Source organism: Schistosoma mansoni, chromosome 3 (genome assembly GCF_000237925.1).
Source record: "Schistosoma mansoni strain Puerto Rico chromosome 3, complete genome".
NCBI classification, from domain to species: domain Eukaryota; kingdom Metazoa; phylum Platyhelminthes; class Trematoda; order Strigeidida; family Schistosomatidae; genus Schistosoma; species Schistosoma mansoni.
Genome location: NC_031497.1, coordinates 19,059,643 through 19,078,614, shown reverse-complemented (window position 1 = coordinate 19,078,614; position 18,972 = coordinate 19,059,643). Strand labels below are relative to the sequence as shown.

Here is an 18,972-nt window from a genome sequence, read left to right as displayed (position 1 = left end):
GGCGGTAACCATTGAGTGGTTACTAACGACGAAGCCGACACCGGTGTTCCGGTAGTCGTTGATGTTTGGGTTGCAGTTGTATAGAGTTGCACTGTTATCTATTTCGATGGTTTTGGAGACCATCCTAGTTTCCGTTATCACTGCTATGTGGTACTTGTGTTCAACTATTTGCTCTACAATCTCTTGTTTTATGTGTTTCAAATCGTTTGCTCATAGAGATAATGACGTCCAGATACATAAGAAGTAATACGAAATATAACTGGGAACACGACATAGAATAAACAGACATTCGTTTTCTTTGAAATATAAAACTCTATTGATCTTCAACGTACATTGAGTAAATTATCGATTAATTAGTGTCAACAACTGCCGGTTCGCTGTATTAAGATCTGACTTCTGATCAGCTACGCTAATAGCATGTGTTTTTTAAACCAGCAGTGGAAATGGTTAGTGGATGTATATATTCTCACGCCCATTCATTTTCTTCCTTGTAGCGAGTAATATCATTCCTCGTTCTGGTACACAGCAGCAAGTAACTAGCGATTTCCCCGTACTTATAACAAGTTTCCGGTTTCGCTCAAGCTACATCTAAGGTAGCAGACCTTAGGAGGTAATTCGAATAACAGTAATGTGTGATATGGGCAATCTCATGCGGTGACTCCGAATTAGTTTAAGGTTCGCTGGTACTAGTTTAACAATTTTTGCCACTGGTAGTGCGATGACTGTCACCCCTTTATCATTTTAAATCCACTCCTAGCTGGAAGTGCTTTAGAGTAGTAGCTTAGATTGATACATATAAGACGCCCGACTTTTGTATTTGCGTGGTTACATAATAAGCTATATTATTTTTAGACACTGAAATATAACTCAATTACAGCTGGAATAGTTGATTACACATTTACATGAACAAATCGCTACACTAAAATAATGATTCCCGCACAGGAACGTGCTACTTTCCTCATAAGACCCGATATTAGATACTATAATATCTCGATAGCTTTTTTATTGGTGTTCGGTACTGTTCTTATCAACCAAGCTGCCTCTTTTCAGGAGTATTGTGTTTTCACATTACTGATTGCTCAACAAAAAAACCAGACCTCATCATTTTCTAAGGCTAGTTTTCAGTCATAATTCCTTTCAAACTAAACTTGTGTTTTGGGTTCCCCTCTCTCTATTATTCAGTCAGTGGTAACTACGTTTTGCTGCCAATTGGCTAATTTATCAAAGTACAAACTGCTTAGCATAAAAACATGCACATGCCTATAATGAAATAAAATACATAATTTGAACAATCAGTAACTCAAATGCAGTGTACGTGATTTGTTTTACACAAGGCTGAATTCCACAGGAAAAAAATTGAACTAATTTATAAAAGAGAAGTGAGATTAGCAAAAGCAATAAACGGAAATCATAGTGCTAAAGTGAATTATTAAGTAATGTGAAGACTAGCTGTACTCTCGTCAAATAGTTTATTTCCTTTTTTTCATAGTCAGATTTCCTTGTCTTGCTTGTTCCGCAAGCTGCTTCCGACGTTCGAAAGCGGCTATTTCCTCTTCCAAAAAGCGTTTCTTCTCTTCAAGTTTCTTCTTTTCCTCGGCGTGCGTTTTCTTTAGACTTTCAAATTTGGTTTGTAGCTAAAAATCAATGAAGTAGAAAACGAACCATAGATCATAGAACATATATAAAGTTTGGAGGATGTGCCACATCCTTAGAAGCGGGAGCTGGATCAATAAATAGGGAGGCGCACCGGAAAGCTTGACATTTTATAAAATATCAATGTACCCATGTGTAAAAAGTATTGGTTCGATACCCAGACTTTATGGTATACGACAAGTACGCAGGTGAACATCAATAACTACTAGATTACCTTTCAGTCATTCCTTTTACATGACTAGAGTTTATACAAACATACGGAAATAAAAGCGAATGGTCGTGATCTCTAGATGAGGAACTCCAGCGTATTATCTTTCGGCACTGTTTCACTGCCTAACAGATGAACAGGATCAGCTTAGAGAAACTTCAGTCTCCTAAAATCAGAAACTCTGATCTAAGTGGTCAGGTAGTAGCAGTACAACCTTTGCAGAAATCATGACAATGTAAAATGAGAAATACAAATAAGTGTTAGGCGAATGAGTACCACAGATTCTTATTTAGTTACATTGAGTTATCTTACTAATTGCGAGGTAAAGTGTTTAAGCGAAAAAAATATCCTGCAAATCAGAATACTCACCTGAACATACTTAGAATATGAAATAAATATTTATCTGCATGTTTACGTGAGCAGATTTTGCACAAGCGTAGTATCAGAGGCTAACTATGAGTTTGTCTGAACAATAAACTAGTTAGTTTGGAGCATTGTGTAGTTTGATAGATCCATGAGAACTATAAATGTAGTTCATATGTGGGTGGCTATTAATGTACAATGTCCCTTGACAATATACAGAGAACTAATGACATGGATAAATGGAGTAAGACACAAAGATGCGTTAAGAAGGATTGTTTTACATAGATGAAGAGGTAATTAGACCATTATTCCATACATAGTGGTTAAAAATATACTAATTAGCCCACACCAGTAGGTTTAATTAAACAAATGAACTCAGCTATACATTTCGTAAGATTCCTCCCTATGAACTCCGCCTGTAGCTCTTCTAGAGTTACTGTCGGTCCCAAGCCCGGGTAAAGGAGGAGGGTTGGGCATGGGGTTAGCGTCCCCATCCCGTAGAAAAACTAACTCGCTAAAAAAACGCTAACCAGAAAAAATGATTCAAACCATTTAAACTCTGTCCTGGGAGTTGAAGGAATATTTATGACGTCTCATGATGAAAGCCGAAATTCTTCGGAAGTCACGAGACTGATGCACCTTCTAACAACCGGAACAACACTCTTTATAGGTACATGGAACGTCCGGACAATGTAGGAGACAGGAAAGACCAGCCAAATAGCATCGGAAATGAGGAGATACAACTTGGCAGTACTGGGAATCAGCGAAACCCATTGGACACGAGCTGGACAACAAAGGTTAGGTACGGGAGAGATGGTGCTGTACTCCGGTCACGAAGGGGAAAACGCTCCACACATTCAGGGAGTTGTTCCAATGCCGTCCAAAGAAGCACGAAATGCACTTGTGGGATGGGAATCTCATGGACCCAGGATAATCAAAGCATCATTCAGAACAAAGAAGCAAGGGATCACAATGAACGTTATCCAATGTTATGCACCCACCAATGATAGCAAGGACGATGATAAAGATCAGTTCTATGAAAGGCTGCAATCAATTATAGCGAAGTGCTCACGAAAGGACCTCACCATTCTGATGGGAGATCTGAATGCTAAAGTTGGAGTGGACAACACAGGATATGAAGATGTAATTGGACAACATGGATTAGGAGAGAGAAATGAAAATGGGGATAGACCTGCAAACCTATGTGCATTCAACAAATTGGTTATAAGAGGCACAATATTCCCACACAAACGCATACACAAAGCTACATGGATCTCACCGGACCACACCACAGAGAACCAGATAGATCACATCTGTATTAACAAAAAATTCCGAAAATCAATGGAAGATGTGAGAACCCGGAGAGGAGCTGACATAGCTTCAGATCACCACCTGGTTGTGGCCAAGATGAGACTGAAGCTAAAGAAAGACTGGACAACTGGACAAACAGCACTACGAAAGTTCAATGCAAACTTCCTTCGAGATATTGACAAGCTCCATGAATTCAAGATAACTCTCAACAACAGGTTCCAAGCTCTACAGGATCTACTGAAAGAACAAGAAACTACTTTGGAGGACAACTGGAAAGGGATAAAAGAAGCACTAACTTCAACGTGTCAGGAGGTTCTTGGTCCTAAGAAGCATCATCACAAGGAATGGATCTCTATGGGAACCCTGGACAAGATTCAAGAAAGGAAGAACAAGAAACTAGCAATTAACAACAGCCGAACACGAGCAGAGAAAGTCAAAGCACAAGCAGACTACGCAGAAGCAAACAAGGAAGTGAAGAAAAGCATTAAAGCGGACAAGCAGAAATACGTGGGAGAACTAGCAACGACGGTGGATATAGCTGCAAGAGAAGGGAATATGAGACAACTATATGATACAACGAAGAAATTGGCGGGGAGATATAGCGAACCAGAGAGACCAGTCAAGAACAAAGAAGGAAAGACAATCACTGAGATTCAAGAACAGAGGAAAAGATGGGCAGGATACTTCGAGGAACTGCTGAATAGACCAGCCCCATTGAATCCACCGAACATCGAACCAGCACACACTGACCTTCCCATAGATGTCACTCCAGCAACGATCGATGAAGTCAAGATGGCCATCAGACAAATCAAAATTGGGAAGGCGGCAGGACCTGACAATATACCAGCTGAAGCACTGAAGTCAGACATTGAAATAACTGCAAACATGCTTCACCTTCTATTCAAGAAGATTTGGGAAGAGGAACAAGTGCCAATGGACTGGAAAGAAGGATATCTCATAAAGATACCGAAGAAAGGAGATCTGAGCAAATGTGAGAACTACAGAGGCATCAGTTTGTTATCAGTACCAGGAAGTCTTCAACAGAGTGCTGCTGAATCGGATGAAAGACGCAGTAGACGCCGAACTTAGGGATCAACAGGCTGGATTCCGTAAGGATAGATCGTGCACAGACCAGATTGCGACACTACGGATCATCGTTGAACAATCAGTTGAGTGGAACTCATCACTATACGTCAACTTCATTGACTATGAGAAGGCGTTTGACAGCGTGGACAGGAGAACATTATGCAAACTTCTTCGACACTATGGAGTTCCTGAAAAGATTGTCAACATTATCCAAAACTCATACGATGGACTACAGTGCAAAGTGGTGCATGGAGGACAGCTGACAGATGCATTTCCAGTAAGGACCGGAGTCAGACAAGGCTGTCTACTCTCCCCATTCCTCATCCTTCTGGTGATTGACTGGATTATGAAGAATTCGACATCTGAGGGAAAATACGGAATACAATGGACTTCTCAGAATCAATTAGATGATTCGGACTTCGCAGATGACCTAGCCCTCCTCTCTCATACACACGAACAAATGCAGATGAAGACAGCAAATGTAGCAGCAGCCTCTGCATCGATAGGCCTCCATATTCACAAAGGAAAAAGCAAGATTCTCAAATGCAACACGGAGAACACCAATCCAATCACACTTGATGGCGAAACTTTGGAAGAGGTGGAAACATTCACGTACCTGGGAAGCATCGTTGATAAACAAGGAGGATCGGATGCAGATGTAAATGCGAGGATTGGCAAAGCAAGGGCAGCATTCTTACAATTGAAGAACATATGGAACTCAAAACAACTCTCAACTAATTTCAAGGTCAGAATCTTTAATACGAACGTCAAGACAGTCCTACTGTATGGAGCTGAAACGTGGAGAACTACTACGACCATCATCAGGAAGGTACAAGTATTTATAAACAGTTGTCTACGCAAAATACTCAACGTCCATTGGCCGGATACTATCAGCAACAGCGTTTTATGGGAGAGGACAAACCAGCTTCCAGCTGAAGAGGAAATTAGGAAAAGATGTTGGAAGTGGATCGGGCATACATCAAGGAAATCACAAATGTGCATCACGACTCAATCCCTAACTTGGAATCCGGAAGGGAAGCGGAAAAGAGGAAGGCCAAAGAACACACTACGCCGGGAAATAGAAGCAGATATGAAAAGGATGAATAGAAACTGGAAGGAAAGGCTCAGGACAGAGTTGGATGGAGAATGCTGGTGAGCGGCCTATGCTCCTCGACGAGGGGTAACAGGCATAAGTAAGTCCTCCCTATGAAATCATGTTCACCAAATGACCAATCAAAATACAGAATATCTAACCAGCACCGTATTTATTGCTTGTTTTTAACAGAACTAAACAGTTATTGATGAATTACATCAAATATACAGTCAAATAGTTGTGATTAAAATGTTGAATTCAAGTTATATTCATGATTTACTTCCAAAATTACCAAGATGACCCGATAATAACAATTTACCATTTCATACAAATAAATTGACCAACATCATTCCTTGATTCTTAGTTGATTTATATTTTGTCAACTTATTTTGATAGTACAGACTTATTACAAAGAAGTCTACCCACTGTATGTCGATAATTTTGAATAAATTTCCTATGTAGAGAGAATGTTACGAAATTAGTGTGAAGTTAACAAGTCTATCTTAGTATTAGGAATAGTAACGAAGATAATGAATTCTGTAAAATATGCTGGAAGTTTCCTGACGAAGTTTTGTTCTTCCTTGATTTAATTCCACTAGGAATTGGATGAGTGTTGCAGAGACAGGGTTAGACTTGTATTTATAACTGGAACAATGTATAGGGGGGATTGTACTACTATTTAACAAAACAACTGGGCGAATAAGATAAAATAAATAAAAAGTGAATGGACCGAATAGACATTCAGTACTTTATAATTCCAAGGATTTATTTTGATCAGCTGAGTCAAATCTAACGATGAAACAGGTTTCTTCTAACTTTGAGTTGTTTATCATTACAAATTGTTCTATACAACTATGATTATCATTATCAACATTCGCCGAAGATGAACTGACTTACCTAACGTAACTCATGTGCCATACACTTATTTAATTCAGTTTTGAGACCCACTGTCTGTGCATGGACGTTAATGATGCTAGCCAGCTGGTTAAATTTAAGTGGAGTGGGGTTTAAACCTGAGACCTGCTGTTTGGAAGGCGAGAGGCTTAACCGATAAGCCAAAACTCCATGCTAAATGTGGACAGATATATTTACAACTTATTAAACTGTATCTATCATCGCCTGCGAAAGACGTTACGATCTAATCATCTGCAGCGCCAGCTAAGTGCTTAAAGTATTTAGCTTCCAAATACTGGTCTCAGGTTTAGACCCAGTTCACCCCCCCTCCAAGATTGGGAAGCCATATACATAATCCCATATTTCATAAATAGTTTACAAAACACTATTCTTGGCTTTAACATTGGCACCCGGCAGTATCATAGCCCTCACACAATTAAATGAAATGACAACTTTTTGTGTGGCGCATATATATCTGGTGCCCCTATTTATAATTATTTGTGTTCAAATAAATAAATAAATCTCTTCCGTTCACAAGAAAGACAAAAATGAATTTATAACGTTGGTTTTTTTTAGTTGCTCGCACATTATTTATGGAAAATTCGAAGCTTAACTCATTGAAAGATGACAAGAGATATGAGAGCCATGATTTCAATTATAATTCATGGTTTGAACTGTAAGAATTCGGAAAAAGAAAAACTTCGTCCTTGGACTGTTTGTAATCTAGAAATGTTAATACCATCGGATGAGGCGTATCACTGGTAGATGATAAAACATGTAGTAAAAACCACATATGAACGAGTTTTCATTGAGGCCGAATAATATCATAGTTCGGTTATTGAGAAGCTATTTTCACTTGAAGAATTAGCATACGGTGACTGACAAATTACTTCAGGGAGTTGTGTGGTACCACAAGTTCATCTCATGAAGTTACTAACAAAGCCGAATTCTACTCAATATTAGATATATCCCAGATATTAAAATATACAATTATGAGTTAGGTAACCTAAAATTGTTCATCTTTGTCAAGTCGCTTTATGGATTCGTCTGAATAGGTAGATATACATTTTCGTTAGGAAGTTGTGTTTAATAACTTACCTCACGCTCTGCTTCTTTTAAAACTTGTTCTTTTTCTTTAACACGCTGAACAAACATTTGTCTCATTTCTTCTTCCTTTTGTTGTAATTCTTTCCTTTGAAGCTCACGACGCTTTTCATAGGTTTCCTATGGTGGAAAATAGAAAAGGAACACAAAAGGAGGCAAAATAATCAGTTTCTATGACACACGAACAATACAAGGTACATGCATGCACCAACGAGAAAACATTTGTAATGAACTTTATAACTAATAGCTTGAATCAAAAAGTTCTATAAGCTTGAAAGTTTTGATAGTTGATTCCAATATTTGTGAATCAAATCAAAACCAAAAGCAAACTTTTACACTAGACCATACCTATCATATGAGAATTAGTACTATTAACACTATCCAGCCACTTAAATTTTTGTGTTTTATAGAATGGAGCGTTAGCACAAAAAATTATGATAATTAATGTGATTGAAGCACACGACTTTCAAGTATTAGGCTGCATGTTCGAATCCCACTTCACCTGTTTTGATGTCAGTAACATTCTGGTGATATAACAGAAATTTCTGCTTAAAACTGAGTACATGGCTCATCTAAACACATACCTTAACATAGAGCCTGGCACAACAAATGTTCGTTGTCCAAAGTTCCCATACTACATTAACATGAAATGTAAATAACAAAATGAATTGCGAAAGAGGTTGAAATAATGTAGGAGCAGTGATAATAAGAAAGACTAAACATAATCACGAATATGGTTTGAAAAGACAGAGTGGGAAAGTATGCATAAAGAGATACTAGAATTTAAGATCAAAAGGAAGATAAAGAGCGAATGCATTTGGGTCACTGTGGCCGACTCTCAGCTATGTCATCCAACGTCTTTAATCACTGGTAACGGACATCGCATGGACCTCAACAAAGTAGTTTACACCTACTAACATGGCTTAAAATAACAAACAGTGACTTGGTGAATTTATTTCATTCCCTGGTCTTTTCGTCAAAAACTTTCTTCCAACCTGTTTTAACACAACCAAGCATCCCCCAGTAAATAAGCCAGCACTCAGTTGTGGAGTTGTACTAGATTGATTTGTTTTCATCGACAGTATAAATACTACTTAAAGCTTTTAACACCGCCTACTAAGCACAACTTTGTGTGCTCAGCTTCAAGCCACCTTCTGCGTGAGAATCAAATTTATTTTATTTATTTATTTAATCACATATATATTGGTACAAAGGGCACCGGATACATATGCGCCACACAAAATAATGAGAATGGGAGAAGGAAGAAGATGCGTATATATGAAAGAAGGAAAAAAAAAAAAGGAGAAGAGTAGTGATGGGGGGAACTGAATGTACAACCAGAAGAGCTCTCTCAGTTAGGATAGTTATAGCCACTCTTTATGAAGAAAGTAGAAGAAGGTTACAGCAGGACCGCCACTGGCTTCTATTCTGAGCCATATCTGATAACGTCTCTAGCCACTGTGTTGCACCATCTCTCGGACCCCAGCCAGGGAGTTGTGAAGGACCAACAGAAGCTAGCCCTTTGCAGCTCTCTTCCATGCCACGACACCATGTCATACACTGACCTCCTCTCCGCTTTTTCCAACCAGTCCCAGAGTCGGCAAATAATGCACGGCGTGGAAGTCTCTGGGACGACATTCGTAAAACATGTCCAAGCCACCGAAGTCGGTGTTTCAAGATGGTGACACCAATCGAATTATCGTCTCTGCGCCCGAACACACGATGCCGAACCTCTGCATTACTAACATGGTGTTGCCACTGAATGTCAGCAATCCTTCGGAGACAACGATGATCGAACACAGAGAGACGTCTAACATCCTCAACTCGGAGAGGCCAGGTTTCACAAGCATAGAGCAAAACTGCTCTCACCGACGCGTTGTAGATCCGACCTTTTACAGCCAGACTAACATCACGAAGGCGCCAAAGATGGCCCAGATTGGCATAAGCCGCTCTGGCTTTCATTATACGTGCATCAATCTCATCACTCACGCCCCCACCAGCACTTATGTAGCTACCTAGATACACGAACTTCTCAACTACTTCAATCTGCTCACCATCTAGGGTGAGTACAGGATGAGAATCCTGCCAGTCTTGTAGGAGTACCTTGCACTTGGAGGGTGCAAAGCACATACCGTACCTGCGGACACTGATTGCCAACTGATTAAGTGCTGATTGCATGCCTTGGGCATTATCGCACAGTAAGACAATATCATCCGCATACTCAAGGTCGAGAAGTCGTTCTCCAGGCAACATATCCACACCGCCATTACTTACATCCATCAGAGCTGTTTCCAGGATGTCGTCGATGGCAAAGTTGAAGAGGAATGGTGAGATCGGGCAACCCTGCCTAACCCCACTGCTCGAATGGAACAGGGGAGAAAGGTGGTTGTATGCCCTCACTCTGCCTGAGGTGTTCGTGTACAGGGCCTTTAAGATGTTAATGAACTTCTCAGGCACACCCTTCTTCAATAGACAATCCCAGAGAACAGTCCTGTCCAACGAATCGAAGGCAGCCCTGATATCAAGAAACACTACGATTGTTGGCCTGCGATAAGTATGACGGTGTTCTAACATTTGGCGGAGGGTGAAGATATGATCAATGCATCCTCGACCAGAACGAAAACCAGCCTGCTCCTCGCGAGTCAATCGTTCTCGGGTTTTAAACAACCTACGAAGAATGATAGAAACCAATAGTTTGGACGCAATCGGAAGTAGACTTATCCCCCGATAGTTATTACAGGAACAACGTGAACCCTTTTTAAAGATAGGGACGACTATCGACTCATTCCATGATCTTGGAACACTTTCTGACTCCCAAACCTTTGCAAACAACGCAGTCAGTTCCTTAGCCAGAAAGTCAACACCATCTTTAAAAAGAGCCGGAGGTAAGTCATCTGGGCCAGGTGATTTGTAACGTTTCAAGAGTTGGAGTTCCTTGCGGACTTCCGCCTCGTTTGGTGGATCAGTCGTCACCGGCCATGGGGGCAGGACAAACTGGTTGATGTTGCCGGAGCAGCAGGCCAGTTGAACTGCCCTTCGAAAAATTCCGCCCATCGTCCAAGACGTCGAGAGATGTTAGTGATTGGCATCCCGTCATCCTCGTAGATTGTTTCACTCACACCAGACTTCTTGCTGCCAGTGGCTCGGATGAGTTGGAAGAGCTTCCGGCAGTTACCAGATGCAGCTGCTGCTTCCATCTCATTAGCACGCTCCGACCACCAGGCTTCTCGGTCCTTACGCAAGCTTTGCCCAATTTCATTACGTAACAGCCTTCGTTTGTGGTCATACTCACGGTCACCCGGAGTAGACCGACGGGCTCCCATCAGTTGTAAGGAGCCAGAAGAAACCCAGTGCTTGTAAGCGGGACGTTTCGCGAAGCCGCAAGCGGCTTTACTCGCCATTTTCATGGCGTCGTGAAGATGCAACCAATGCTCATCTATACTTTTCGGTGGGATGGTAGCTAGCCTAGAAGCTAGCTCCGCTCGATACTTACTTGCAACAGAAGTTGCAGCCAGTTTACTAACATCGATCCGTTGGTGGTGGTCAATCCTTCGGCCACTGAAAAGTAAGGTGAGATTGGCGCAGACCAGGGCATGATCAGACTCCAGATAGGTACTCCAAAAGGAGCGGCAGTCTTGTACACAACCACGCCAGCGGTAGCTGATCGCGATGTGATCAATCTGAGTCCAGGCTTGGGATGCAGAGGGAGGACGCCAGGTGGCACATCGGCGATGACTGTGCCGGAAGTTAGTGCTGGCCAGAAACAGGTTGTGGTCTGTGCACAGTTGCAGCAAACGGTCCCCGTTATCTGTCCTGCGACCAACAAGTCCCCATCGGCCACCTAAACGACTCTCTTCTGTGCCTAGACGCCCGACCTGTGCATTCAAGTCTCCGGCTAGTACTACAATATCTGTCGAACGCGCTTTCTGGAGAAGAACTGTTAACTGATGGTAAAACTCATCCTTGATTGCATCCGGGCTGCGATCTGTCGGGGCATAGGCGGAGATGACGAAAAGACACCGTTTCTCACGCCGATTTCTTCTCACTTTGATGGAACTTTCTAATCTAACAGCACATAACCGACTGTTAATGGGGATCCAATCGATTAGTGCTGCCTCAGCTCTAGCGCTTAGTGCAACACCAACGCCAGCAAGACCAGACGAAGATGCCACAGGGTCCCCGGATAAGCGCACGTGAAACAAGCTTTTCGAGGTGACAGATGGAGAACGAATTTGTAGTACTTCACTAGAGTCTTGAATACGGGTCTCGGATAGACAACAAACGTCAACATTAAGACCTTCCAAAGACATAGCCAGCCCTATCTGTTGTCTGATCTGCATTAGTGTGCGAACGTTGAAGGAAGCCAGCTTGAACGGCGTACGTGGTTTCAGAAAGACTGCTTCAGTATTCATAATCGGTGGAAGCGTTCACTTTCAACCAGACAGTGACTGGAGATCGTTTAGATAGGACAGATTTTCCACCAAGAGCGAGCTGCTGCATAAGTTGAAAAGTAAGGTTACACAAATTGGGGATAAAAGGGGATGAAAAAGCGACGTAGTAAATAATAATAATAATAGTGTAAATTGTCTTGCTTCTAATATGAGCGAGAATAGTATCGTCAATAGAATTCATCATTTCATTTACTTGTGTGTGGGCTGTGATACTGCCCAGGTGCCCAAACCGAAGCAGGTGGTTTTCTTAACGGACCACTCCGGGAGCCTTTGACCTAAAGATCTGATCCACAAGGCGGTGGAGCATCGTAAGGAGATGCATCCCATGGTAGCCGTTGACCAACGATTGATTCATACGCCATTTGTTTCTTCAGGATACTGGAGCCCATGTGCACCATTGGTTTGGAATCAGGGTTTTCCAACTCCCCTAGGTGGATCCTTCATATCCACCAACCCGGTTATAGCGCCGGACATTCGCTTTTCGTCCTCTCACTTTCGTAAACAACACCCCCGCCACGAGAAGGCAGTGAGTAGGACTTCTCTGACAGAGGCTGTATACGCGTGGCCATGTGAGAGCATTTCGAGAGGGAGAGTGGACTCTCCCCACTCTCGGCCGTACCAGGGCATTTGGGGGAATCAAAGATACTAAGGGTTTGAACATTCAACCTGAAAGTTGAAATTCAGGTGGTTCAATTATCGCACCATACTCCTAAATAGTTAATGTAACAAAAGTAATTTCACAAACCTTTTCAGGTACAGAAAGAGACAAGAATTCTTACCTGAAGTGACATTTTCTCATCATCACGAAATCCCATTTCGATTAAGCGTTGACGTCGATAAGTTTCGTAATGTACACCATGTGTACGTTCACGTAAATCTTCCATATTCACACGTAATAGCATCTCTCGAAGTCTGACAAAGTCACAGTGATTTTCATTTTCTACTTGAACTGAACCCCATGGATACTGTCGAACACGTACTGTTTTTCCATTGATTTTAACTTCTTCTGAGCTACCCACAACAGCGAATGGGATGTGTTGCTACAACCAAGTAATTATTAGAGAAAATTACGATGAAACTAACGTAGAAGAAATTGAGGGTTACACAGCCTACCATAAACAACGTAAGACTGGCACTAAGAGTTCTACTGATCTGACACTTGCATTACATTCTCAAAGTAGAATTTACTTCACATTATTTTCTGTCTCCATAAAAGATGATTTAATAGATTCATACGTGGCTTGATTGTTTGAAATGTACTGTAAAAATGTTAGTTTGGTAAATAAAGATATTTTCAATACGGAATCTAAATTACATTAGTGGTACAGTTTCAGGAATCAACTCAGATACACCATATTATTACTTATTCAACTAACCAGGTACAGGTTTTTGTACTCGGTTTTCATCCAGATTTTAGGTGTGACGGCTAGTGATACTACCCGACCATCCAAACCAAAGCAGGCAAGGCGGGATTCATACCGGAGACTGGTTGAAAATCGAAATTCTTAACTACTACTCCATCAATGTAACAGTGGAAAAATGGACATTACTTCTCTAGAATTGTGTCCGGACTAACAGTAATAACATCGGGTACCCAAATATTTAAAAGTACTGTTTTTAAGATGTTATATTTAAACTTGTTGGGGTTATGGGCTTAACCCGAAAGGCATTTTCCACTGACTGACCTTTATGTTTATAAGGATATACGCATAATCCATCCGTAGCATAAACCGAAAGATAACTCAGTTAAATGCAAGGAAATTGTGAGATGCAAAATAACTGCATATTTATAAAGATATGCAGTGATATCCTAGGAAAAATTACAAATGACAGTAACCCTAAGAGTTAGTGCATACACAAATTGAAAGAAATCGGTATTCATGCGATCTGAAGTTGCGTACTTCAGGCATTTGGATTGATAGATGGTATAAACAAACCATAACTATGATTCCGAACCTGTCAATGAGTAGAATCAAACAGCACAACAATATTATGTCGCTCAGTTTACTGGCCACATTACATTATGTTCAGGATTGTAAATAATGCTTAAAAACTAAAGAAAAAAGGGTGAGACTATAATTTGTGGACAAACAAATAAAATTAAGGATAGCAAGTACTAGATTTGGACGCGAAATTCATTCACATATTGTTGAGTCGGCTTCCAGAGAACTCTAACAGAGCCTCCAGAATACGATGGAACATTCTAGAGTTCCAACGTGGCGTGATACTATTGGTCGGTATCATAATATGTCGTTAATGGATTGGCTAACATCTATAAATACCTATGATTTTCTGTAATAAGATTGAACCCTGTAGTAAAGTGCTTCCCTCACACTTTGTGTCTTCTCTCTGGTCTTCAAGTCGCGGTGTATAGTTCTAGCTCGGGGGTACGGAACTAGCTTGGGATCTGAAGCGTTCAAAATCGGCCAGATATAACACATACATAGTTAGTTAGCATTTTTCTTTATAGCTGATGTCATTTGGTGATGAAAACCCTTATTTTAATTTATAAATCTAAATTCCAACTCTAAATCCGAATTTATATAAGCTTATTACTATCTTTTGGCACCGGTAAGTAGGTGAATTGTCTCAAGGTCACTTTAGCGTCGCTCACAAACCGACCATAAGTTAGTCTCCTCGAAAAAGTACTAGGAACATAATGAAGTTACACTGTTGGCATCGCTGAAATGTATTAGTTTTTCTCTGGCCAAAAGTAATACGTCTAGTTAAAACCCTACTACTTTATAATAGAGAGCTTCAAAGAGCTGGGAACAATGTCTGTATGTCTCGCTAAAACGAATGTGGAATTCACCGAATAACAATAATATTCTTTTGTATCTAAGTAGCGCCTAGAACTTCCTTGGGTTAGGTTGTCGAACATCAAACGAACAATCTAAATTTAGCCTAAGGTACGATGTATTCAAAATTCACATTAGCCGAGAGGTATCCACCATATACATACTTCCAGGAGTGTAATCATATATATATATATATAAAATTTTAGATTACAAAGAAACCTACATTCATTACACTATTAGTTTCACTAACAGCTTCATCATCAGTAGGAAACTGGTAAATACCGATTTCATTAGACTGTATTTCACTGAGGATCTACAATTTATTGAGATAAAATCTAGTAAATGAAGAAACATACTCTTGCTTTAAACTTTTGTAATTCAGATTTGGTTATTGTATCTGATTTTGCTATTACAGGGATGACATTAACTTTGTTCTCCAATTTTTTCATTGCAACCAAATCAATTGACTTTAGACTAGATGAAACAAGAAAAACCATCAATAACTGGAAAAAAGCAGTAGAAAAAATTCAGATAAGTTAATATCTTATACAGTCTCCATACACCTTCATTTCCCGACTGTAGTGATCGGGTTTATTTGTTGAGCTGAACAGATCAATGTTTCTATTTTACTAGTTCATATTTTCCTTTTGAATCCTGTCTTTGATGCTCAACCCTTTTTATTGCCATTGGTACTATTGCAGTGAACAAGAACACAAGTGGGGACAATCGAATGTATTTGAGCACAAAATTACAGAATATTTTAGTAAAATCTGACAATCATACAGTAAACAGTTAATTTGCAAACTCTCAATCAATTGTCTCAATCTTGACTGTCCCTTCTGTAAATATCAGTCCATCGTCTTTGATTTCATTGTTAATGCATTTTCATACCAATTGCGTTCCGTCCCCGATTTTATACTGAAATAGATTCTATGCCTGAACATCGTTATATATTACGTATGCGGATATAAGTAACCCACACCACACTATCTCTTCCTCTACTAATTTGGTATCGGGCCTGACATCTCTGTGCTAATGGAGTATGCCAAAGTGCATACGTACCAGACTCTACGTTGTGACTGAGCGATTAATGAACATATCAAGCCACAATAGTTCTACAAATAAATATTAATCAATAATCGCTTTCATGACTGTAGTAACAGTTGAATCTACCAACCGAAGATCTAAGTACGCTTGATAGAACTACTGAGTGATCAACATTAATGTTTACCATTAAGTTGTGAAAAAAAGAATACGTTGGTCAGTGAAGAAATGATCTCTCACCAAATGAAGTAGATGGAAGAGATAAATGACTGAAGAAAGGAAAGTGGTTTAGAATTATTTAGTGACCCAAATGCATTCGCTCTTTATCTTCCTTTCGATCTTAAATTCTAGTATCTCTTTATGCATACTTTCCCACTCTGTCTTTTCAAACCATATTCGTGATTATGTTTAGTCTTTCTTATTATCACTGCTCCTACATTATTTCAACCTCTTTCGCAATTCATTTTGTTATTTACATTTCATGTTAATGTAGTATGGGAACTTTGGACAACGAACATTTGTTGTGCCAGGCTCTATGTTGATTATATTTATTTGCCTAAAAATCTAGCAAAATTTGATAGTCATTCGGCCTGTTAAATGTGGGAGATTTTAAAAACAAACATTCACAAGGGGTTGAAATTTACGTTTTGACAAAAATGTCACGACTACAAGCCCAGGGATATCTTCATATATTCTACCTATAAATTAAGTTGCTAGATATCTCCCAGTCACTGGGCAATCAGTAACAAGAAGCTAAGGGAAATGCGATTATTCAAATAAGCAATACTCACAACTACTTTACCCTGTTTCTAAAGTGGGTGTTAATTCAGACCTACCAGTGCTTGTAAAAAGCGAAAGATTTATCCGCCCCCGAATGCCCTGGTACGGCCGAGAGTGGGGAGAGTCCACTCTCCCTCTCGAAATGCTCTCACATGGCCACGCGTATACAGCCTCTGTCAGAGAAGTCCTACTCACTGCCTTCTCGTGGCGGGGGTGTTGTTTACGAAAGTGAGAGGACGAAAAGCGAATGTCCGGCGCTATAACCGGGTTGGTGGATATGAAGGATCCACCTAGGGGAGTTGGAAAACCCTGATTCCAAACCAATGGTGCACATGGGCTCCAGTATCCTGAAGAAACAAATGGCGTATGAATCAATCGTTGGTCAACGGCTACCATGGGATGCATCTCCTTACGATGCTCCACCGCCTTGTGGATCAGATCTTTAGGTCAAAGGCTCCCGGAGTGGTCCGTTAAGAAAACCACCTGCTTCGGTTTGGGCACCTGGGCAGTATCTCAGTGCTCACACAAATCAAATGAGATTTTTGCGGCGCATATGTATCTGGTGCTTCCTTGTACCAATATTTATGTGTCTAAATAAATAAATACCAGTGCTTGTAATGTTACACTCCAAATGAAAATAACTTGACCTTCAAAAAGTTCCGGAATTATATCAACCCGCTTTTTTGTACCTATTATAAGCTAGCCAGTAACCTCATTCGTATATATATGCTAACACCGACCAAACTAACCGTAAAATGTTAGTCGGTCACCAAAATCTTCGAAAATGAGGTTTGAGTCAAATGCCTGGTTAAATAGATTTGTATACAATATAACATTTGGCAACTAAGAACATATATCTTTAAGACTATAAATCATACGTAATGAGAAAATAAGCAGCAATAACTAGTTACTTGTAGCATGCAGTAAAACTTCACAAAACAAAATAGTCTGAACGCATTATGAGTAGGAAAGTTACCTGTGTCCAGTAGGTGCGATAAAATAAAGACAGACATGAACCCTGGTGTCATGAAATGCTTGCATAGACCTTTTCATTTTCAGTTCTTCTTGTAGATAGTTTTCAAACTGGTTATCGATATAATCAACAACAGGTTTTATACTATAAAGTATTACGTCAACATTAAATTATTACTTATTTTCCTTATTAATCTGATCACCGTACCCACAAGTCTCTACTACCGTTAACTTAAGCTTAACATTAGCTTCTTTGAGATCTGTCGAAATATCTGAATAGAATAAACATATTCCTACCATATGTCACAGCTTTTAACTTGGGATCTGTAAGATCATGAGTTGATGGACTGAAATCAAACTTCTGGTTAAAAAGAGTCTCCAGTAAAGTGGACTTTCCAATTCCAGTCTCACCTAAAAAATTTATAAATAACAAAATAGACGAACCGACACATAGTATATTAAACACGAATCCTTGGCTGATAGCCTTGTTGACTAATTGATCTGGCAAACTGTCGAAGCCAACATGCCCACTTAGTTTTAAAGTGCGTACATCAGGAGGCTACGATAATTACAAATCAAATACAACAAACCAATGCTTTTAGAACATCTGCAGTCATTTTTCCAAACGGACGCGGTTGAAGGCGTAAAACCTAATGTCCAATATATTGACAAAAAATATGTGAAAAAAGAAGGACAGAACAGTTCACAACGGATATAAAACTAAGAGTTCCGCAGTATCTTCAGAAAAAAGTATGTTGAAATCGTCTAAAAAATGAAAGCGGTGTAAGAATCGAATAGACTTACTGGTCATGATTGTTTAAACATAAAAAAGTTTTGTTTTTGTTTTGATGTATTCATATGTAGCTAAGATATCACAAATGCTAATAAACATTTTCGAATGACTTCATGGAACGCTTCCATATGTACAAGCATTCCGAGGATGGTTAATACCAAAAAAATGTCTGCCAAAGCCGGGCTAGTGTGGTGGTCGGTATTCGATAATATCCTTAAACGTGATATATTGTTCGTCCTGATAACCGTTACCAGATAACGCTTCTATGGTTTATAAATCAGAAGGCGAATACGTAGTGTTGATTACGTTTATTGTTGCACAACGCACAGATCACCAAATTTACAGGTACGTTAAGCAAGTATGAAAGAGTAGTGCCGAAAAGCAAGCGGACAAGCGATGGAGTGATCGAGTCAATGAACGAG

The 18,972-nt window shown here is 40.0% G+C and overlaps 1 protein-coding gene across 1 annotated transcript; it reads right to left on the bottom strand.

Annotated features, from left to right (window-relative positions):
* Positions 1–964: 964 nt before the first annotated feature.
* On the bottom strand, positions 965–18,395 carry Smp_029890 (putative septin). Its single transcript, XM_018799525.1, has 10 exons — positions 18,348–18,395; positions 18,202–18,316; positions 18,055–18,168; positions 17,936–18,017; positions 17,762–17,902; positions 15,318–15,435; positions 15,185–15,274; positions 12,943–13,203; positions 7,707–7,832; positions 965–1,634 (listed from the first exon to the last, which is right to left on the bottom strand). Exons 1-10 carry the CDS (start codon positions 18,372–18,374, stop codon positions 1,470–1,472), a joined length of 1,239 nt encoding a protein of 412 aa, XP_018651305.1. The 5' UTR covers positions 18,375–18,395; the 3' UTR covers positions 965–1,469.
* Between the last annotated feature and the right edge of the window lie 577 nt (positions 18,396–18,972).